Here is a 24269-nt window from a genome sequence, read left to right as displayed (position 1 = left end):
TATTTGGTAAGTTAATTTTTGTTTCACTGTTGGTTATTTAAATTCACCTTTACCAGTTTCTACTGGCCGTCACTGATGGAATAAGGCAGCTTGGTTTAGAATAAAGCACAGAAGCTTTGGAGGCAGATGCAGTTCACTAAGCATTAGACATTTTGTTGTTCCTTCTGCTTAAATTGTTCTTACCTAAGATACCAATGCTTTCACTGCCTTCTGATCTTACCTCTAATGTCTTACCTTATCAATGAGGCCTTCACTAGTTACCCAACATACAACAGTAAATTTTATCATCAAATGTCCTTAATTTGGAATTCCTTAATTCGGATTCCTTAAATACGGATTACCTAGTTTCATTTAACTCCATAGCACTCATCGCCCTCTGACATATGACATACTTATTTGTTTACTATCTCCCCCTCAGTAGTATATAAATCCTGTGGTGAAGGGGACTTGGTTTTGTTTATTGCTGTGTTCTCATTGTCTCAAATAGTACTTGCCACATAGAATGTGTCATTAAACGTGTTTTGGATGAATGGATGGATGGATAAATGGATGGGTACATGGATGGGTTGAAATCCTGACTCCACACCTGCCTGTCCTTGTCATCTTAGGCAAAAATTACTTAATCTCTGAATTTTCTTCCTTTTTCCTTAAAATGAAAATAATAACAGTGACCTCAAATGGTTGTTGTGAGGATTAAAGAAGAAAAACGTATGTAAAAATTCTTCTCATAGGCCTGGTGAGTGTCTTTGTGTGTGTATGACCCAACTATCTTTCTTTAGTTTCATGAAGAAAGACAAATGGCCTGGGATCAGAGAGAAGTTGAGCTGGAACGTCAACTAGATGTTTTTGACCGTCAGCAAAGTGAAATACTACGTGAAGCACAAAAGGTATAAATGATTAATCCTGTTTGCTACTCTATAGCAGGACCTATAATGTTAACCAATAGAAATATTTTCTAAGGTTGGATGGAATTTTATTTTTATTTTTCTGTTTTTTTTTTTTTAATTGGAGGATAATTGCTTTACAGTGTTGCATTAGTTTCTGGTATACAACAGTGTGAATCAGCTATATGTATGCGTACATCCCCTCCCTTCTAAGCCTCCCCCCCAGTCACCACATCCTGCCCCTCTAGGCTGTCACAGAGTACTGCGGTCAGCCCCCTGTGTCATAGAGTAGTTTACCAGTATCTATCTATTTTACATGCGGCAGTGTATATACTCTTTCAATTCGTCCCACCCTCTCCTTCCCCTGCTGTGTCCACAGGTTCATTCTCTACATCTGTGTCTCTATTCCTGACCTGCAAATAGGTTCATCAGTACCATTTTTCTAGCTTCCTTGTATATGTGTTCATATACGGTATTTGTTTTTCTCTTTCTGGTTTACTTCACTGTATGACAGACTGTAGGGGTCATCCACATCACTACAAGTGACCCAGTTTTCTTCCTTTTTATGGCTGAGTTGCAATTTTAATTGATGATATCTTTTTATGTGTCAACTATAAGTGTATTTAACCATGTCTTGTCATATAGTTGTAAACATTAATATTGTTATTTCCAATGTTGCAACTGCTTTTTTTAAAAAAAATTCTATTTCTCAATAGTTTGAAGAGGCTACAGGATCAATGCCAGACCCTAGTTTGCCCGTTCCAAATCAACTTGAGATTGCTCTAAGAAAAATTAAGGAAAATATCAGAATAATTCTAGAAACCCAAGCAACTTGCAGATCACTGGAAGAGGTAATTAGAAGAATTTGCGTATTGTTGTTGTTCAGTTGGCAAGTCTGACCCGAAGTCTGACTCTTTGTGACCCCATGGACTGTAGCATGCCAGGCTTCCTGGCCCCTCACCATCTCCTAGAGTTTGCTCAAGTTCATGTCCATTTCATTGGTGATGTCATCCAACCATCTCATCCTCTGTTGCCCTCTTCTTGCATTTTGATAAGTGTATTATTGGATATACTTCTGGAATTTTATAAGTAATATTTTTAAATGAGGATGAAGCATAAAATGATGAATCTGTTGCTTATTCTGCTCTACTTTTCTTTAGTCTTTCTTTTGCCAACAAAGAACAGTAGACATGGCTAATTTGAAATCACTCTTCTTTTAGTCATTACTTACCACTTTTGGGTACACTCGTCAGTTGCTAGCATGAAAGGAAACCAAAAGAGCATTTGACTATAGCTTTATGAACAATGTGTTTCCTTCCCCTCAATGATCAAGAATTGTTTTCATCCTTGTTTATTTTTATATTTTATTTTGAAGCATATGTTCTAAACTCTGGATCAATTTTCAGTTTATTTCTTTTTGTGGGTGGTTAAAGGGCTTGAAGGTAAACTAGGAATTGTTTCTTAGTTTAATATAGGTCTTAAATTTGGTTAATAGATGGTCACATCTCTCTTTGTTAAATTATACAGAAAATAGTAAAAACTGAATATATTTAGATGCCAACTAAAATGAAAATCATATTACTATAAATACATTTAAAATGATTTTTTAAATTGTGCATTTTTAAATCAACCAAAGAAACTTAAATTGTCTTCTGTATTGTAAATTTGTCATTTATGTGAGTTGCCACTGAGTTATTTGATTTTTGAGTATTTGCTTAATTCTTTTGAGGAATAAATACTATTTTCAGTTTTGTTTTGAGAAGCTGCACATTTTATAATGGAGAGCCATTGACCCAGACCACTAAAATTCCAACTTTTATACTTTGTTGACTTCTATGGGTTACTCTTCTGGTGCTCTAATGAGTCAATGAATCAAAATAAAAGAAATGATTTATTACATTTTCTTTATAGATCTATCACCATCCACATTTCTATTTCTAAAACTATAAGATCTAAATAAAGTATTGTAACTAAATTTCATTTTCATCATAACAATGAAGTTTCTAACATATATAATAATCTTATAAATAAAATATGCATGTAGATAACTGCTGTCATATAGAAATACAGTTTAACCTTATTAAGACTCTTGAGAGTCCCTTGGACTGCAAGGAGATCCAACCAGTCCATCCTAAAGGAGATCAGTCCTGGGTGTTCTTTGGAAGGACTGATGTTGAAGCTGAAACTCCCAACACTTTGGCCACCTGATGTGAAGAGCTGACTCATTTGATGCTGGGAAAGATTGAAGGCAGGAGGAGAAGGGGATGACAGAGGATAAGATGGTTGGATGGCATCACCAACTCAATGGACATGAGTTTGAGTAAATTCTGAGAGTTGGACAGGGAGGCCTGGTATGCTGCAGTCCATTGGGTCGCAGAGTCGGACATGACTGAGAGACTGAACTGAACTGAAAGTAGCATTTGGCTATCAGTGCGCTTCCCTTGTAGCTCAGTTGGTTGAGAATCTGCCTGCAATGCAGGAAACCCAGGTTCGATTCCTGCATTGGGAAGATCCCCTGGAGAAGGAGATGGCAACCCACTCCAGTATTCTTGCTCGGAGAATCTCATGGACAGAGGAGCCCAGCAGGCTACAGTCCATGGGGTAGTACGAATTGGACGCGACTTAGTGACTAAACCACCACCACTAGTCTGACTAAAATTCAGATGAAGCATTTAAAAGAAAAAAAAAGTATTTTTTTTTTTAATGATTTATCATTACAGAAACTTAGAGAAAAAGAATCTGCTTTACGGTTAGCAGAGGAGAATATTCTGTCAAGAGACAAAGTAATCAATGAACTGAGGCTTCGATTGCCTGCCACTGCAGAACAAGAAAAGCTTCTAGCTGAGTTCAGCAGAAAAGAGGTGGAACCAAAATCTCATCACACGTTGAAACTTGCTCATCAGACCATTGCAAATATGCAAGCAAGGTTAAATCAAAAGGAAGAAGTGTTAAAGAAGTATCAACATCTGCTAGAAAAAGCCAGAGAGGTATTTGATTATGTTATGCTGTCTTATTTATTATGGTGTTTTTAGACAAATGCCAAATACTATTCTGCCCTTAAGTGGTGTTTCATTTTTTGTTTTCAAATGATTCTATTCAGGTATTGTTACTTTCACGTGATTGGATTACAGATCTGTCAGTAAAACTGGCAGTTTGTGTTATTGACTGAGTAAACCAGTAATGGTGTTCATGGTGAAACTGTGATTTCGAGTTAATAGGTGAAGATTGAGGCAGTAAGTTAGAATGAAATCCATCACACTGGTATCAGTGAAAATCAAATTTGCTAGAATTTTAAGGGGTAAAAAAAATCTAAAATTTAAAAATTGCTAGAAACAAGTTAAAAGATAATGAATCCATATTATTCTAATATTAAGAATAAATTATACTCTAAGGCTAGGCTTGTCACTTTGAACATGTGCTAGAGAAATGTATGCACATGTTGTTCCTTCCTTCTCATAAGGATTTTAGTATATTAAAGATAAAATATTTAAGACTTTTAGAATGTAAATTTATATGAATCACAATGTAAGCTATAGTTTTAATTTGTTATAAAACAGGAACAAAGAGAAATTGTTAAGAAACATGAAGAAGAACTTCATACTCTTCATCGTAAATTAGAACTGCAGGCTGATAATTCACTCAGTAAATTCAAAGAAACAGCTTGGGTAAGATTACAGTTTGGGTAAGAGTCTAGGAACTTTGTTCTATTCTTTATTGATTTTTCAGACCATACAGTTGAAAATTTAGCTCTGTTTTTGGGGAAGGGGGGTTGGAAGCCATTCTACATTTTTTTTTTTTTTTTTTGCCAGAATAATCTGAATACACAGCTCTGATCATTTTTTTCCCTAGACGTACATTTGTTATAACTTACTGCTGCCTAGAAAATCATGTTTATATTTCTTCCTCTGACTTGTCTGTCTTTTCAAATCTGTACATTATTAGTTTACCTGTATCTAACTGCTTTCTATGTTCTGAATTCAGTTTATTCTTGCCTCTTGATCATTGCATTCTGTATGTGCAAAAGACCTGTCTTTCTTCTCCTAACATGCAAACCTTAGCTTTCTCAAACTTTAACTCATTAATTCAATCAACATTTATTTATTGATCCTTCCCTACATGTAGGTACTTTGTCAGATGCTGGGAATACAAAGAATAAGATCTCTATTTCCTGTCTTCTCTAAGCCTTCATTGCCTTCATTACATTTTAGATTTGATATTGTTTTGATTATTTAAGGAACCAAGTTAAAATTATGAGATAAGTGTGGCATTGCATTGTACCTGCTCATGGCTAATATAATGATATTTCATAGGATTTAATAAAACAGTCTCCCACTCCAGTTCCTACCAATAAGCATTTTATTCGTTTGGCTGAGATGGAACAGACAGTAGCAGAACAAGATGACTCTCTCTCCTCACTTGTGATCAAACTAAAACAAGTATCTCAAGATTTAGAGAGACAAAAAGAAATCACTGAATTAAAAATCAAAGAATTTGAAAATATGAAATTACGGTAAGTCTTAGAAATAGATTGTAAATATAGGAAAATGGGAATAATGATATAATAAATATAAATGTAAGCATTTGTTATATCATGCACTGGTCTAAAAATATTGACTATATTATCTCATTTTATCCTCAGTACTACTAATGATATGGGATAGTCACTCCATTTTGCAGATAGGAAGCTAAGCTACAGAAGGCCTCAGTAACATGCCTAGGAGAAGATGGGAAAGCCATGATTTGAATCTAGTCAGTCTGACTCAAAAGATTCTTGTGTAGAATTTCATCTTTAACCTTTGAAAATTTCCTTTTTATTATCTGTAAAGGAAAATGAAAATACTTAATCTGGCTCTTTCAAGGTGGTTATATGAAGGCCAGATGATGCTATATATGGAAGTAGTTTGAAAATTGTAAAGTAACATAAATACAAAACTTTTACTTATATACCTGTAACAGTTTGTGGCCCCACTCCAGTATTCTTGCCTAGGGAATCCCGTGGACAGAGGAGCCTGGTGGGCTGCTGTCCATAGGGTCGCACAGAGTCGGACACGACTGAAGTGACTTAGCAGCAGCAACAGTTTGTGGCATACATTTAAGGCTCAAATATTTGTTGAATGAAATATTAATCTTTTTTATTAACCACATTAACGGTGGAGGGCTCAAAGCATTCTCTATATTAGAAATTCTAAACATTGTTCATTCATTTATCAGAGTATACATTTTAAAACTAAAATAGGTATAGGAGTTCCCTGGTGATCCCGTGGTTAGGGACCAGGATTAAACCTGGTCCAGGAATATTGGACATGCAGCGAGGCAGTAACGCCCATGTACCACAACTGCTGAGCCTGTGCACTGGAGCCTGTAGCCTCGACTATTGAGCCCAAGTGCTGCAACTGCTGAGCTCTGCATGCCCTTGAGCCTATGTTCCACCACAAGAGAAACCACCTCAATGAGATGCCCACACACAGCAACTAGAGAGTAGCCCCCACCACTCACCAAAAGCCTGCATGCAGCAGCAAGGACCCAGAACAGCCATAAATAAATAATAAGATAGGTTTATATTTAGGTATTTTGTAATCACTGGAGAACTATCTCTAGTGTTCAGTTTCTTATCTGAAAAAAAAAGGAGAAAGTAAACTACTTGGCTTATAATTCTATTCCATCTCTGACGTCCTTATTAGAACCTTTGATTTATTCATTTATCCAAGATACTTCTGACAAAGTTAACACTATTTTTGCTTTATTAAGAAGCTGCCACTTTAAATGAATTATTCTCTAAGAGAAAACAGAAAGTAGCATGTGATATATAAGTTTCTGTCATATTTTAGAGCATAACATTTCTCTCATTTCTGAATCTGATTCTTGGATGTTGAAAATAATCAACTTTTGATATCATCTTGTATATTTACTATTTCGCCACCTGAAACACTTGAAGTTACTGTTTTGTACCTCTGTCATTTTAGCCTAAAGTTAATACTTTTATTCTCTGTGTGTGCAATGGTATGCATATTTTAATGTGTCTTAGGAAATTATAGTTCTGTGTGATTTCTTTAGTGAAACCTTATATTTTTACAGTATGATGATTATTTAAAGTGACTTAAGTTTTTGCTGTAAGAAACAAGTCTCAGATTGTTTAACACTGTACCTGTTGATAGTTCAACATACCTTTCATTGAACAAAGTTTAATAATTTGAATATCAATATTGATGGCCTTATTAACGTAGTATCTATGTAAGTACAGTGAACTGGATGTAATGATGTAATTCCATGTATGAGACTAATATTGAATGAGCAGTAGGACTAATTGAATTTACTAAGTCTTTGTGCATGCATGCGTGCATAGTCACTTCAGCTGTAAAAAGTCTTTAGTTACTACTATAGTATCTACTTCCATATAGTATAGAGCTACAGAATTATAGATGCAATACTGGTGACTTTAAAACCATATACAAATTAAGAGTACACATGGATGGTTTCTGTGAAAGTTCATATTTTGTCTTTGTAAATGTCACTATAGGGCAGTGATTTTTCAAGCAGAAGTGATTTTTCTCTCCTCTCCCCTCAGGGACATTTGATGTAGACATTTTTGATGAATGATTAGGAGTAGTATTGGCATCTTGTGGGTAGAAGCAAGGAATACCGCTAAATGTTTTAAAATGCATAGACAGTAGCCCCCACCCCCAATGAAGAATTATCCAGCAAAAATGTTAATAGTGCTATGGTTGAGAAACCCTTATATAAAGCAAGCAGTTGCATCTTGCAGGAACCATAATATTTAAAGTGTTATTTTGTTCATTCTCTATATTATTTCATCTAGAGCCACAAATTACTGATGCAGTTGTTGCAAAAACATAGTAGGCAGAAACTGGAAGAAAGTCTATTTTATGTTCAGTTAAATAGTAGTTAAGTAAAGAATTGTTCATCTTTCAGGATTTAGATTGAGACTTAGATTTTTAAGGATACCGAGGACCAAACATTTGTTCTTTGTAAAATTTGTATCAATCAAACTGTTAATTGCAACAACCACTCTACTAAATACATATGTTTGCTGTATATTAGGCTCCAAGAAAATCATGCAGATGAAGTGAAAAAAATAAAAGCAGAAGTAGAGGATTTGAGGTGTCTTCTGGTGCAATCACAAAAGGAGTCACAAAGTTTAAAATCTGAACTTCAGACTCAAAAAGAAGCAAATTCAAGAGCTCCAACAACTACAATGAGAAATCTAGTAGAAAGGCTAAAGAGCCAATTAGCCTTGAAAGAAAAACAACAAAAAGTAAGTAACAATAGAAAGTTAACAAGATCTCAAAAAAACATGTGGTAGAATGCAGATTTGTAAAAGATGATAGCATGCATCTCTCTCTTGTAATAAAAAGTATAAGCATTATCTTAAGGGAGCCTGGTGGGCTGCCGTCTATGGGGTCGCACAGAGTTGGACACGACTGAAGCGACTTAGCAGCAGCAGTAGCAGTAAGCTGTTAAGCAAGTTTGGGTTTTTCAACATAACTCTTTTAGAAAGCCCTATAAACTGGTGGTGTTTTTAAGTTCAAATATAGTCCAACTTGGGCTTTCCTGGTGGCTTAGACAGTAAAGAATCTGTCTCCAATGCAGGAGACCTGGGTTTGATCACTGGATTGGTAAGATCCCTGAAGAAGGAAATGGCTACTCACTCCATGGAGAATTCCATAGACAGAGGAGCCTGGTGGGCTGCAGTCCATAGGGTCACAAAGAGTCGGACACGACTGAGCTGCTAACACTTATATCTATGCATCGTCTAACTTATCTTTCTATGTTATCAGTCTGATTTGTGGGTTAGCTATAGGAAATAAAGAGAAATCTTCTTGAAAATATTTTCTCTCCTTTTCTGTTAGGATGCTCTGTTAGTGAGGCCATTTTGAACAATTTAAATAATTAAAAAATTTTAAACAATTCTGGGGATTAAGAAGGAGATAGGATAAGAGGAGGAAAGATTAAAGGAGATCTCAGAGACAGTGCTGTGAAAAGGAGTTGGTCAGTGGATTAACAGGTTGATTAGTTTGTTTTCCATTTATCTCAGATTTTGTATATAATTAACTGTTTTAGAAGGTGCTACTGTTTTTCTGTGCTAGCTCATGAAATTTATTGGCAGATTTTAAGTCTTTTCTAATCTTGTAACTTCGTCTTCTTAAATTCAATTAATTTCACATGGAAGCATATATTAAATGAGTAATTTAAATAAACATTTCAGCTTAGAATTTTGAGAACAAAACATGCCTGGGTTGTGTAATGCAGATTGTTTGATATAATGCTGCTGCTGCTGCTGCTAAGTCGTTTCAGTCGTGTCCAACTCTGTGCAACCCCATAAACGGCAGCCCACTAGGCTCCCCCATCCCTGGGATTCTCCAGGCAAGAATACTGGAGTGGGTTGCCATTTCCTTCTCCAATGCATGAAAGTGAAAAGTGAAAGTGAAGTTGCTCAGTCGTGCCCGACTCTTAGGGACCCCATGGACTGCAGCCCATCAGGCTCCTCCGTCCATGGGATTTTCCAGGCAAGAGTACTGGAGTGGGCTGCCATTGCCTTTGCCTTGATTTAATGCTAGATTTTCACAATTATCATTATCAAGATTTTGAATTCTCACACTCAATTTGGGAAGAATTGAGTTCACTTACTAATGGAAATCCATTTGAAACAGCTGGATTGTTTGTGAACACTGATTAAACATATGGTATTATAAGAGAATAGTTTAAAGTAATGAATCTTATGTATATTTTATATTACATGTTTCTCATATAAAGTGTCATTTTTAAAAACTTATGTATGGTTTGAAATTTTTAGGCACTTAGTCGGGCACTTTTGGAACTTCGGGCAGAAATGACAGCAGCAGCTGAAGAACGTATTATTTCCATGACTTCTCAGAAAGAGGCAAATCTCAATGTTCAACAAATTGTGGATCGACATACTAAAGAGCTAAAGGTGATCATGAACGTGTGCATTCATATAACAGAGTTCCCACTAATTCCTTAGTGGAAGAAAATTCACTTAGATATATAATAATTTTGGTAATGAATAAGGAATTTATTCTAATAAATAATTAGTGCATAGATGTATACATACTCACAGTTCTGAACACTAAATATCTTTACCATATTCACTGAATATCGTCTTGAAGGTTAGTAAAGAGTAGTCCATTATAAGACAGTCCTCTTAATAGAATTAAATTTAAGAAACATTTTTCTTAGGCTTTTTAAATTCTGTATTGATAAGTGAGATTAGTTTTTGCTAAGTTCATAATATGACTTAATTGGCTTTCCTTTTTTAGCCCCTGAAATAGTTTATGGAAATTATGTAGTCCACATTTAATCTATAGGGCTGCCCAACATTAAAGCCTTTTCTTTTTTAAATTATTTCTTAATTTTTAACAGTGTATTATTTTCTTACCCGGTTATTAGGTTTGTTACTATATGAAAATTTTTTTTTCTAAAATGTGTACATTTAATTGTGATTTTAAAATTTCTCTACATAGAGTTTCATACAGTTTGAATAAAATGAAAAATCTAGTTTTTATATGTTTTATTTTGTTTGTAATTTTTATTTACTTTTGGTTTATTTATATATACCCTTTATCACCATTAAACCATGTAAGGACTGGATTTTACTCAGATTTTTAAAATCTCCTATTGGACCTATTGAGATTATTAGCATAATTGACAGTAAAAATCCAGTAAGTCATAACTATGTAAATAGGTATAGCCCTGTGATGATCAGTCCCTTTTTCTTTGTCTGAAATTTCTGCTCTGAATTCCTTAAATACTTCCAGTCATTTTTCTTGAAACCATTTTTGACTTTTCCAAGCGAGTTTGTATTTTGTGTAATTGCTATAATACTACTAATTTCCTATTAGGGCTATTGGTAATCCCTTTGGGCCTGTAATAATTTATTCAACAAAACATATATTAAGGACCAATAATCCTATCAATGTTGCTATCTAGGACAGCTTGGAACTCCTTTCTAGTGGCTTATGTATACTGTCTAGTATTGTGAGCTGCCCTTTTATGTCTTGTCTTTACAAAAGATTACAAACTACTAAAAGATTTTTGTTTTATGCTGTTCTTAGGCTTCACAGTGTTTGGAAAAAAAAAAAAAAAACGCCTTATACAGTGATATTTACTTGTTTTTATAATAAATTAATTCAGCCAAAGTGAAACATTTGCTTAGTTGATGAAATTTTGGTTCTAGGTGTTTGCTGAAGATGAATTGCTTTAGACTGTTTTTTCATGTTTTGTTTTTTCCCTTAAAGTAGACTTAATTCATTAGAAATGAGGATAGAAGAATTTATGTAGTTTTTGGTGGGTTTTTTTGTATGTGTGTCCTTAAAAATTTAGATTGAAACTTTATTAGTAAGTTTTAGTGGCGTACTTTATTATTATTGCTTTTATCATTGATATTTGCTGAAGATTCATGATTTACACCTTTCTCTATCTTATATTAGTCGCAAATTGAAGATTTAAATGAAAATATTTTAAAACTTAAAGAAGCTCTTAAAACAAGTAAAAACAGAGAAAACACACTAACTGATAATTTGAATGACTTAACCAGTGAACTGCAAAATAAACAAAAAGCCTATGGTAAAGTGCTTAGAGAGAAAGATGCAGTTGATCAAGAGAATAATGAACTGAAGAGGCAAATTAAAAGATTAACCAGTGGATTACAGGTAATCTTATTTGTGATAATGTTTTGATTTACAATAAACAGGTAGTAGTTTATTTCCACTTTTTCATTTTATCTATAATATTTGCGAAGAGTTGACTCATTGGAAAAGACTCTGATGCTGGGAGGGATTGGGGGCAGGAGGAGAAGGGGACGACAGAGGATGAGATGGCTGGATGGCATCACCGACTCGATGGACGTGAGTCTGAGTGAATTCCAGGAGTTGGTGATGGACAGGGAGGCCTGGCATGCTGTGATTCATAGGGTCGCAAAGAGTCGGACACGACTGAGCGACTGAACTGAATTGATAATATTTGCTGAAACTAGCTTTCAAATCACTTTGATTAATGTAGCCGCTAATTCCTTCAGTGACCTCTATTGTATTTGTAGTTTTAAAGTAGCATATCTTATTAAAATATAGAAGTAGTTACCATGTTATGCTTAAATATCAACAGTGTCATTTAGAAAGTATGGTTAGCTGTAGTCTCAAAGTTTCTACAGTTGGAATATTTATTGTGTATTTTGTTTGATACTTTTATGCTTGTTTGATACTTTTATGCTTGTTTAATGTAAAACTGCTGCAGCTATTGCTGCTCCTAAGTTGCTTTAGTCGTGTCCGACTCTGTGCGATCCCATAGATGGCAGCCCACCAGGCTCCCCCGTCCCTGGGATTCTCCAGGCAAGAACACTGGAGTGGGTTGCCATTGCCTTCTCCAATGCATGAAAGTGAAAAGGGAAAGTGAAATCACTCAGTCGTGTCCGACTCTTCTCGACCCCATGGACTGCAGCCTATCGGGCTCCTCTGTCCATGGGATTTTCCAGGCAAGAGTACTGGAATGGGGTGCCATTGCCTATATCTTGTTTTTTAGGGCAAACCTTTGATAGATAACAAACAAAGTTTAATTGAAGAACTCCAAAAGAAAATTAAAAAGCTAGAAAGCCAACTGGAAAGAAAGGTGGATGAAGCAGAAATGAAACCTATGAAAGAAAAGGTATGTGAAGAGATGTACTGATATGTTTAAGGCAGTGATAGTTAAATGTGTAGTTGAAGACTAGATAATTTGTTCATCTGTGGACCTGATACACATACCATAAGTGGTACTGGGTAACATAGAGGCATTCAAGACAAGTGTCTGTCCTTTAGGAATTTACTAGTCTACTTGAAGAGATACCAGTAAGTCTTCATCAGAAATTACTCTTCTTTCTGACATTACAGTACATCCAAAATGCCTTTATACCCTATGTATTCAGCTGTATTTATCACTTTTCCCAGTGTAATTGTTTATATAGATTGGTTTGTACAGACCTTTGGGAAAGAAATCTGGGCATTTTTATCCTTACTTCTTGACCCAGATGTGTCCTATTTAATCCTTCAGTGGACTGGATTATTATTTCAGAGTAAATAGAGGGACTTGGATATATTCAGTGTTTACAGTAACAGTCAATAACCAACCCACTCATAAATTGATTCTGTAGTGTGAAAATAGCCTGAAATTTTCTTACAAGTTAACTAGTATTTTGTAGTAAAAAAATTACTGATAGAAATAGTCCAAAGAAGAACTCAAATTGGTTAAAATCCATGTAATTAAACTTGTAAATAATTTGTTATTACTTACAGAGTGCCAGAGAAGAAGTAATTCGGTGGGAAGAAGGTAAAAAATGGCAAACCAAAATAGAGGGAATTCGAAACAAGTTAAAAGAGAAAGAGGGGGAAGTCTATATTCTAACAAAGCAGTTGACTACTTTGAAGGATCTTTTTGCCAAGTGAGTTTAATGTAAAACTAATTAATTATGTATACTTTTTCATTTACCTGAAAGTTACATAGTTTTTGTGTACTTGCTAAAATGAGAAATTCTCTAGCTTTATCATTTATTATCTATATTTTACTTTTTATTTTTTTTTAAATATGCGTTAAATATATTTTAACAATTTCTAAGTGAAATTTCTTTAATTTAGCTCATAGCAAATAGAGAATGATCTGGTTTTTGTACATACGTACGTCTTATAATAAGGAAGCTACAATTTAATAAATTGAACAAGCCAAAGAGTGGATGGTACATTTTCATGATTCTGTATTAAATCCCACAGAGCTGATAAAGAGAAACTTACCCTGCAAAGGAAACTAAAAACAACTGGCCTGACTGTTGATCAGGTTATGGCAGTGCGAGTGTTGGAGTCAGAAAAAGAGTTAGAAGAATTAAAAAAGAGAAATCTTGACTTAGAAAATGACATATCATATATGAGGTAAGCTAATACATTAAAATGCAGAAGCATATAACCATACATATACCATAAGTGGTACTGGGTAACATAGAGAAGTTCAAGACAATTCCTTTAGGAATTTACTAGTCTACTTGAAGAGACAGCAGTAACTCTTAGTCAGAAATTACTAAGCATGGCCCCGCACATCAGAACTAGACCAGGTTTCCACCACAGCCAGTCTCTCGCATTAGGAAGCTTCCAGAAGCCCCTTATCCTTATCCCTCAAAGGGCAGACAGAATGAAAACCACAATCACAGAAAACTAATCAAACTGATTACATGGACCGCAAACTTGTCTAACTCAATGAAACTATGAGCCATGCCATGTAGCGCCACTCAAGACAGACCAGTCAAGGTGGAGAGCTCTGACAAAACATGCTCCACTGGAGAAGGCAATGGCAAACCACTTCAGTATTCTTGCCTTGAGAACCCTATGAATAGTATGACAAGGCAAAACGATAGGACACTGAAAGATGAACTGCCCAGGTTGGTAGGTGCCCATATGCTACTGGAAAAGAACAAAGAAATAACACCAGAAAGAATGAAGAGACAGAGTCAAAGCGAAAACAACGCCCAGTTGTGGATGTGACTGGTGATGGAAGTAAAGTCTGATGCTGTAAGAAACAATATTGGATAGGAACCTGGAATGTTAGGTCCACGAATCAAGCTACATTAGAAGCGGTCAAACAGGAAATACAAAGGGTGTACATCAACATTCTAGGAATCAGTGAACTAAAATGGACTGGAATGGGTGAATTTAACTCAGATAACCATTATATCTACTACTGTGAGCATGAATCCCTTAGAAGAAATAGAGTAGCCATCTTAGTCAACAAAAGAGTCCAAAATGCAGTACTTGGCTGCAATCTCAAAAACGACAGATTGATCTCTGTTCGTTTCCAAGGCAAACCATTCAATATCACAGTAATCCAAGTGTGTGCCCTAACAAATAATGTTGAAGAAGTTGAAGTTGACCGTTTCTATGAATACCTACAAGACCTTCTAAAACTAACACCCAAAAAAGATGTCCTTTTCATTATAGGGGACTGGAATGCAAAATTAGGAAGTCAGGAGATACCTGGAGTGACAGGGAAGTTTGGCTTTGGAGTGCAGAATGAAGCAGGACAAAGGCTAACAGTTTTGCCAAGGGAACACACTGGTCATAGCAAACACCCTCTTCCAACAACACTAGAGAAGACTTTACACATGGACATCACTAGATGGTCAGTACCGAAATCAGATTGATTATATTCTTTGCAGCCAAAGATGGAGAAGCTCTATACAGTCAGCAAAAACAAGACTGGGAGCTGACTGTGGCTCAGATCATGACTACCTTATTGCCAAATTCAGACTGAAATTGAAGAAAGTAGGGAAAACCACTAGACCATTCAGGTATGACCTAAATCAAATCCCTTACGATTATACAGTGGAAGTGATAAATAGATTCAAGGGATTAGATCTGATAGAGTGCCTGAAGAACTATGGACAGAGGTTCATGACATTGTACAAGAGGCAGTGATCAAGACCATCCCCAAGAAAAATGCAAAAAAGGCAAAATGGTTGTCTGAGAAGGCCTTACAAATAGCTGTGAAAAGAAGAGAAACAAAAGGCAAAGGAAAAAAGTAAAGATATACCCATTTGAATGCAGAGCTCCAAACTATAGCATGGAGAGATAAGAAAGCCTTCCTCAGTGATCAATGCAAAGAAATAGAGGAAAACAACAGAATGGGAAAGACTAGAGATCTCTTCAGGAAAATTAGAGATACCAAGGGAACATATCATGTAAAGATGGGCACAATAAAGGACAGATATAGTATGAACCTAACAGAAGCAGAAGATATTAAGAGGTGGCAAGAATACACAGAAGAACTATACAAAAAAGATCTTCATGACCCAGATAACCACAATGGTGTGATCATTCACCTAGAGCCAGACATCCTGGAATGCAAAGTCAAGTGGGATTAGGAAGCATCACTATGAACAAAGCTAATGGAGGTGATGGAATTCCAGTTGAGTTATTTCATATCCTAAAATACGATGCTATTAAAGTGCTGCACTCAATATGCCAGCAAATTTAGGAAACTCAGCAGTGGCCCCAGTTCTGGAAAAGGTCAGTTGTCATTCCAGTCCCAAAGAAAGGCAATGCCAAAGAATGTTCAGACTCCCACACAATTGCACTCATCTCACATGCTAGCAAAGTAATGCTCAAAATTCTGCAAGTGAGGCTTCAACAGCACATGAACCAGGAACTTCCAGATGTTCAAGCTGGATTCAGAAAAGGCAGAGGAACCATAGATCAAATTGCTAACATCTGTTGGATCACACATAAAGCCAGAGATTTCCAGAAAAACATCTACTTCTGATTTATTAACTATGCCAAAGTCTTTGACTGCATGGATCACAACAAACTGTCCAAAATTCTTAAAATGATGGGAATACCAAACCTCCTTACCTACCTCCTGAGAAATGTGTTTGTAGGTCAAGAAGCCACAGTTAGATCTGGACATGGAACAACAGACTGGTTCCAGATAGGGAAAGGGCTACATCAAGGTTGATATTGTCCCCCTGCTTATTTAACTTATATGCATGTGAAATGCCAGGCTGAATGAAGCACAATCTGGAATCAAGATTGCCAGGAGAAATATCAATAACTTCAGATATGCATATGACACCACCCTTATGGCAGAAAGCGAAGAAGAACTAAAGAGCCTCTTGATGAAAGAGAGTGAAAAAGTTGACTTAAAACTCAACATTCAGCAAACTAAGATCATGGCATCTGGTCCCATAACTTCATGGCAAATAGGTGGGGAAACAATGGAAACAGGAAGAGGCTTTATTTTTGGGTGCTCCAAAATCACTGCACATGGTCACTGCAGCCATGAAATTAAAAGACGCTTGCTCCTTGGAAGAAAAGCTATGGCCAACCTAGATAGCATATTAAAAAGCTGAGACATTACTTTGCCAACAAAGGTCCATCTAGTCAAAGCTTTGGTTTTCCCAGTAGTCATATATGGATGTGAGAGTTGGACCAATAAGAAAACTGAGCGCCGAAGAATTGATGGTTTTGAACTGTGGTGTTGGAGAAGACTCTTGAGAATCCCTTGGACTGCATGGAGATCCAACCAGTCCATCCTAAAGGAAATCAGTCCTGAATATTCATTGGAAGGACTGATGTTGAAGCTGAAACTCCAGTAGTTTGGCCACCTGATGTGAAGAACTGACTCATTAGAAAAGACCCTGAGCTGAGAAAGATTGAAGGCGGGAGGAGAAGGGGACAACAGAGGAAGAGATCGTTGGATGACGTCACCAACTCGATGGATATGAGTTTGAGGACGCTTTAGGAGTTGATGATGGACAGGGAAGCCTTATATGCTGCAGTCAATGGGATCTCAAAGAGTCAGACACGGCTGAGTGACTGAACTGAACTGAAAATGTTTTATCTTAAGCTTGAGTTCTGGTTTTTCTTTTCCCATGTGAGTAGAGATGTTTCTGGTTCTTTTTACATCACATAATACAGATTATATTATTGAGCTTCTGAACATTATATTCTGCAACTCTGGATCTTGATTGAATTCTGTGGAAAATGCAGTATTTTTGTTTTACCAGGTCTAGATAGTCTCTGGAGAAGGAAATGGCACCCCACTCCAGTACTCTTGCCTGGAAAATCCCATGGGTGGAGGAGTCTGGTAGGCTGCAGTCCATGGGAACGCGAAGAGTTGGACACGACTGAGCGACTTCACTTTCTCTTTTCACTTTCATGCATTGGAGAAGGAAATGGCAACCCACTCCAGTGTTCTTGCCTGGAGAATCCCAGGGACGGGGGAGCCTGGTGGGCTCCCGTCTGTGGGGTCGCACAGAGTTGGACACGACTGAAGCAACTTAGCAGATAGGCTCAGCCTCATTTTTTAACCTGCTTTCTGTGGGCTGTGGTTCCAGTACCATTTTCAAAACTTTTACAGTGCTCTTTTGCTTTGTTCTGCCTGAGCACTTCCCTATTGACAGTCTGGTATGTCGGCTGTCTTCTGTTAGGTCAGTTCTCAGATTCTTTAATGTTCAGATTAGGATCAGATGCATACATGCATGCTCAGGAGTGAGCTCAGTACTTCATTAACTACTTTATAAGATTCCTTTCTAGAGCTCTTTCCTTCTGTCATCTCACTGATGCATTTGGTTTCCTCGGGCTCCCCTTTTTGGTTGTTATTGTTTCATCACTAAGTCGTGTCCAGTTCTTTACAACACCATGAACTGTAGCCCACCAGGATCCTCTTTCCATGGGATTTCCCAGGCAGGAATACTGGAATGGGTTGCCATTTCCTCCTCCAGGGGATCTTCCTGACCCAGGGATTGAACTTGTGTCTCTTGCATCACAGGCAGATTCTTTAATGCTGAGCCACCAGGGAAGCCCCCCTTTTTGGTCTCTAGGGCAAAAGACCTGAGGCTTTAGTTGCCCGTTATACTGTGCACTTCAGCCATTGTGCTCTTGTCTGCATCTAAGCCAGCAGCAGGAGAGCAAAAAAGGGGACATGTGGTGGTGGGGTCCCTCCTTTGCCTTCCCCCTTTACTAATCACAGCTCTACCAATTGGAGGAGATTCCTCTCCCTAAAAATTTCGGCTCCTTTGAATTTCCTTTGCAGCCTTTGCCACCACTGCCTTGGGATTGCCTGAGGGTTGAGATAGGAGAGTGCATAGGAGAGAAAAATAAGGAGGGATTTTTGCAGTGCCTAAGAGTATTAAGTGTTCTTAAGGGCCCTTGCTCCTGCTGAAGCTAGAACTTGAAGCTTTGCTGATGCTCATCTTCATGTTTCAAGCTGTGTTGTATTGAGGCTAGGAAATACTAGAGGAAAGGAAGAGGTAAATTCATCACCTGTGTGCTGATATTTCAAATTCCAGAACTTTATCCCAGTCTGTAAAATATTTACTTTTTAAAGTCCTCATGAGCTACCTATATTCCATTTCCTTCCCTCCTAAATGATTGTTTCTTAAATTCTTCAGAATTTTCCTTGATGGTGAAGAACAAAGTGATTGAAAATTTTTTCTTCGCTTTGACACCTGTTAGAGCCACTGTCTGGATCTAGCTTCCTTGTTTTTCTTAGTCTAAGCATATATTCAGAATAAAACCAAATCCTTTTATTCTTCTTTGCAGTTTTCAGAAGGATCAAAATATTTTACTTTTGAAACCTTCTAATACTTTTAGATATTTAATAGCTTCTTTTCTAGTATGAGCAGTATGACTCTATGTAGGCTGAAATAATTGAGAAGACTTTATAAAAGAGAACTTCAACTTGTCTTCTCTCTCAGTTCAAATGTGAATTTCTGAATTTTATGAATCACATGTAGCTATTAAAGGGAGAAAGGACATTCCAAGAAAATAGAACCCTAGCAGAGACATAGGGGCAGAAGTGATCTTTCTTGTGTGGGTAAGAGTGGATGTATTTTCCTCAGTAAGGGAAAACTCATGGACAGCTGTGTTGAACAGATGTGATTGTGCCAGATAGTGGAGGGCCTTGTATATCATGCAGATGAGTATGAACTGAAAAAATAGATTATCTGGCACCACTAAGAACCTATTAAAATCCTTGAACTTTTTGAGAAGCACATGAATGTCATGAAATTATTATGTGATGTTTTAAAAATAGTAGGTATTTTTATTCAGTTATCTTACACAATCCCAAAATAGATGTATGTTCTTTACAAATGTTAATGCGTTTCTTTAAATCAAAATACGCTTTTTAACTCTTACTTTAAAGGAGGCCAGCCATGAAATCGTCTATAGAGGATCATTTTATAGGATAGTCATATCCCAATTTAATTTTTGTATAGTTTTGAAGTTTTGTAGAATTTAAAATACAGTGTTAAAAATATATTTTTCTATATTTTAATGTAATAAAACAGAAAAGAGTTGGCAGTTTGAATAATAAAGAGTCTATGATTATTGTTCATAGGTCTCATCAAGCTCTTCCTCGAGATTCTGTTATAGAAGACTTACATTTGCAAAATAAATACCTCCAAGAAAAACTTCATGCTTTAGAAAAGCAGATTTCAAAGGATGCATATACTCGGCCTTCAGTAAGTGCATATCTTTTCATTGTTTTAATTCTAAAGTTTAAAAGTGAAATAACTTCTGCCTTTATCTGACTAGAAATAGTAGATCCTTCTCATTAATATTAATATAATAAATCCAGCTTTTGTTTTTACTTGGTAAAGATATATGTTTTCTTTAATTCTTTTTACATAATATAAATTTGTGGTTCTTATGCTTTGCATAAAGGTTCATTACAAATGATTTCTGTAGATTTTAAATGTAGTTATGAGTTCTGTTGTGACAAGAACACATAGATAAATTAGGAAGATACATTATAACATTGTATCCATTTATGTGTGTGATACATTTCTAGTGTGTCTTTGTAAAGTCTGATCAATGTAGAATTATTTGTTGTATCTTATTTTAAAACACTTGTGTGTTATATTTTTATTATTTTTTTCCTTTTCCTGTTTCTTTTCTTCTGTCTGCTTCAAGCAGAATGTGTTATGTGACACAACTACGCTTTCTCCTCTTGCTGCCAGTGTTAATAAATACAGGCATAATATTTTTCACAAAAAGAACACTTTACACAGGAAACAAAACAATCGCATAACAGAACTCAGAATTAAAAATAAGAAAGAAATAGATGTTAGTGCCAACTTACATCAGGTACCTAGACATAATCTACAGTATTACAGTAATGAAGAAAAACACGAAGCAGAAGATACTGTAGATCCTACGGAGTTAAATAAATCAGAGTCAAGAACAAACAATACATCAAGTCCATTTAGGTCAACTGAAGGTACCTTGACCGATTTTAACCCCAATTTTGAAAATGATCCAAATCCTAAAGTTCAGAAAATTAATCAAGACTGTTGTGAAAATGATGAGCAGAAAGATAAAAACAGGGAAGAGAAAGCTAAGCAAGATGAGAAAGAAAAGGGACACCTAACTGAAGAAGTGAGTCACAGCAAGCACACGGATCCAGCAGAAGCTTCTGGGGAGGACCGTGGCTGGGCCACAGGGGTGGCTGCACTGAATCAGTGTGCTGAGGAGGGTGCACAGGCCCACCCTGAAACCAATGAGCCAGGCCAGCCAAGAAATGAAGCGGCCCAGCTCTGAGTACATGGCAGTCCTTTATTTCTCTGTTGGCTGGGTTTTCTTAGAGCAAGTAGCATATGCGTATGGTACAAATGGAAACAAACTGTGTCAGATTTGTAAAAAATATTAACTGTTAATAAACTTCTTAAACCCCAATATTTGACTAGTTCCTACTAAAACTTAGTGGTTGTGCATTTCTCTAATTCATTTGTGTATTCTCTGTTTTACTACTGGTATTCACTTAAAAAGTATTAGATAACCGAATAACAAAAATAAGGCCCTTTAGAAGTGTTTTGCCTTAGAAATTCCTAATTCAGCATGTTGTAAAATCTCACTGCAAGTCAAATTTCACTACAGAGAAAATATTAATAAAAATCTGTTATGATGCTCTGTAACATTCTAATATACATAGCAAGTTCCTTTGATGATCTTTTTGCCTTGTATTATAACAGATACTTTTTTATATATAATGAGAAAAGGGAGTTTATTTGTATTGCTTAGGTATAGTTCTCACAATACTCTGCAGAGAATTACTTCTGTTTTACTTCGGAAGCTTGGAGAAACATCTCTAGTGATCAAGAAGATGCAGAACTAGGATTTATATGGAGGTCTAATTCTGCAGTTAATGAACTTTCTACATATGCTCTACTTTTGGTCAATTTATATGGCAGTCCAGAGTAAGAAGTTCGTTCCGAGTTGAAATCAAATAGCATTCATTCATTTGTTCTTTCCTTTCCACCTTGGATATTCTAGTTACCTAAGTCCTCATTAAATTAGACATTTAAATTAAAAGAAAATGGGAAAAAATGACTTAATTCTTATTTCATTTCCTTTTTCAGGCATTTTTCACTTGATAATAAGTAATTGAGAATTTGAGACTTCCCCTGTGTATTATCTCTAACTCCCATCCCCTAAGAACTTGACTTTAAGCAGTGTATACCTTTTAATAAGATTCTCCTTCTACAGAACAATTTGTAAGTCTCCCTGAAATTGATTACACAAGAATTTTGTTTATTTTACTTTTATAGATGAGTTTACTAGAATTTTTTCCCCCAAATTTAAACAATTTCAGCTAGCACTTCTGTTTTCTGAGAATAGGAAGAAAAAAATGATCCACATTCACTTACTTGAATAATTGCATCTGTATTTTAGTGAGGAGAACTGTTGAAAAACTATCTTCATGTAAGATCAGATAGAATTAGTCTTTCCTGTGGGTGAAATGTATTATGTTTTATATCTATCAGTCAGGGGTACTGATTATCATTTATTAAATGGCTATTGTAGACTGAAGAGATGAAGTAAGGGAAACAGAAGGGCTCAGGGATAGGAAACTACAGCTTGCCATGTCTGAAGAGACCTTAAACCGTATCAGTGCCTTCACTTGTGAGATGTAGAAACAGAGGACCTTACAGGGGTTGGTTTTGCTTAGTGTTAACCTTAATAGTTACAGTTGGAGAAGGCAAGGGCACCCCACTCCAGTACTCTTGCCTGGAAAATCCCATGGACGGAGGAGCCTGGTAGGCTGCGTTCCATGGGGTCGCACAGAGTCAGACACGACTGAGCGACTTCACTTTCCTCACTTTAACCTTAATAGTAGTAGAACCAGAATGTAGACTTGGATTATCTGACAAAGTACGAACATATTGCTGTAGTTTACTGACACCATGAAACATGTCTGTCTGCTTTTGCTGGCCACTGTGTATGTTCGTATGGACACACCTTCTCTCAGACAGTTAGAAATCAGGTGGATGCGTGCAGTGTTTCTGCCAGTGTTGTGTAGTGTTATATGCTCTCCGCTCAGAATCTCTTTACTTTTCTATATCCTATTCTCTAATTTCTTTACTTGAACTCTGTTTTACCTAAGAAAACTTACTCTTTTTTTTACTTTTTTTTTAACCAAAGAGTGAAAGTGTCAGAATGTATTTAACCTACTGCTAATTCAAATGATGTTACAGAGCCAGTTATAATAAATGTATTTACAGAATATTATACCTTAATAATGATGTATATAAGCATATAATATGATGATCATAATAATGTCTCTGGAATTACTGACTTGATAGTTAACCAAGCCAAGAGAATAGAATGGGAGAGAAAAAACTAAAACTAAAACTGTTCTGAGTGCTTTCACAACATTATCTCATATAATGCTCTTTAACAGTCTTATAAGTAGTAAAAAGTAACCAAACACAGATTTCTCTTTCAAATAATGTACAGTTTAGAATGAGAAATAAATATGAACATGGATAATAACCCCCCAAGGTGGATTCATGCCAAAACAAATGCAAATAAAGTGTTACTGGATTTCAGAGGAGGGAGTGATTATTTTAGCTCCAGGAATGAGGAATAGCTTTCTAAAGGAGGAAGGAATTGAGGCACTTTTTGTAGGCTTGTGTATTCATCTGCTATGGCAACCATAACAGAACACCACGGAGTTGATGGCTTAAGCAACAGAAATTTATTCTTACAGTTCTGAAAATCAGAAGTCCAAAATCAAGGTATTGGCAGAGTTGATTTCTTCTTTAGTCTTTGGGGAAAGGGTCCCTTCAGGCCTTTCTTCTGGCTCATAGATGGCTAGCTTCTCCTGGTCTCTATAGTTACTCCCTTCTGTCTGTGTGTCAAATTTTGTTTTTGTGTGAGTACATCAGACATTGGATTAAGGCCCACCCTAGTGACCCTTTTTATCTTAATTATCTTATAGCCTGAAAAGGCCCTATCTCCAAATAAAGTCATTTGAGGTACTGGGAATTAGAACTTAAACATACGAATTTGGGGGTTTGAGGGGGGTTGGGGCACAATGCAATCTATAACAGTCAGATAACAATAATATTTTATTTTGGACTGAAAGAACCACAAATTATATGTGTGGACATCATTAAATCATATTGACTTTGTTTTCTGTATTAATTTCAAGAGACTGATTACCTTTTGTGAGTTTGTTTATGGTTGTTTTCTCTAGAGCTCTCCAATTTTCTCATTCTTTTGAGGAATAGCGTTCCCTTTTAGCATAGTGTTTTCTTACCCAGCATGTCTTATGCAGCTTTTATTTGCTACACCTTAAAAATACTCCTAACTTCATTTTCCTGAAGACTTCAGGAATAGATTCAGATGATCATTATCAAAGAGAACAGGAGCTCCAGAGGGAAAACTTGAAGTTGTCATCCGAAAATATTGAACTCAAATTTCAGCTTGAACAAGCAAATAAAGATTTGCCAAGATTAAAGGTAAATTTAATATTCTTTATTATAGTTAGAAAATCTAATGCCTGAAAACCTTTTTCTCCCTACTTAATTGTTATGTTTACTATGTTAGCTTA

General features: G+C 36.1%; 1 protein-coding gene across 4 annotated transcripts in view; it reads left to right on the top strand.

Annotated features, from left to right (window-relative positions):
• The window catches only part of CEP290 (centrosomal protein 290), a 93424-nt gene that overhangs the window by 54562 nt on the left and 14593 nt on the right, over positions 1–24269 (top strand). For 3 of the 4 annotated variants that reach the window (XM_061415677.1, XM_061415675.1, XM_061415674.1), the window contains 13 exons: positions 780–887; positions 1601–1735; positions 3605–3871; positions 4442–4549; positions 5195–5394; positions 7944–8157; positions 9697–9834; positions 11351–11572; positions 12438–12560; positions 13187–13332; positions 13658–13813; positions 19773–19896; positions 24043–24177. In XM_061415677.1, the coding sequence (XP_061271661.1) occupies positions 780–887; positions 1601–1735; positions 3605–3871; positions 4442–4549; positions 5195–5394; positions 7944–8157; positions 9697–9834; positions 11351–11572; positions 12438–12560; positions 13187–13332; positions 13658–13813; positions 19773–19896; positions 24043–24177 (2076 nt within the window). Of the gene's footprint in view, positions 1–779; positions 888–1600; positions 1736–3604; positions 3872–4441; positions 4550–5194; positions 5395–7943; positions 8158–9696; positions 9835–11350; positions 11573–12437; positions 12561–13186; positions 13333–13657; positions 13814–19772; positions 19897–20350; positions 21110–24042; positions 24178–24269 lie in introns of those variants that run through there. The other variant, XM_061415676.1, reaches the window with a different exon arrangement.

This window comes from Bos javanicus, chromosome 5 (genome assembly GCF_032452875.1).
Source record: "Bos javanicus breed banteng chromosome 5, ARS-OSU_banteng_1.0, whole genome shotgun sequence".
Taxonomy (NCBI): Eukaryota; Metazoa; Chordata; class Mammalia; order Artiodactyla; family Bovidae; genus Bos; species Bos javanicus.
This window is presented reverse-complemented; position numbering and strand designations above follow the sequence as displayed.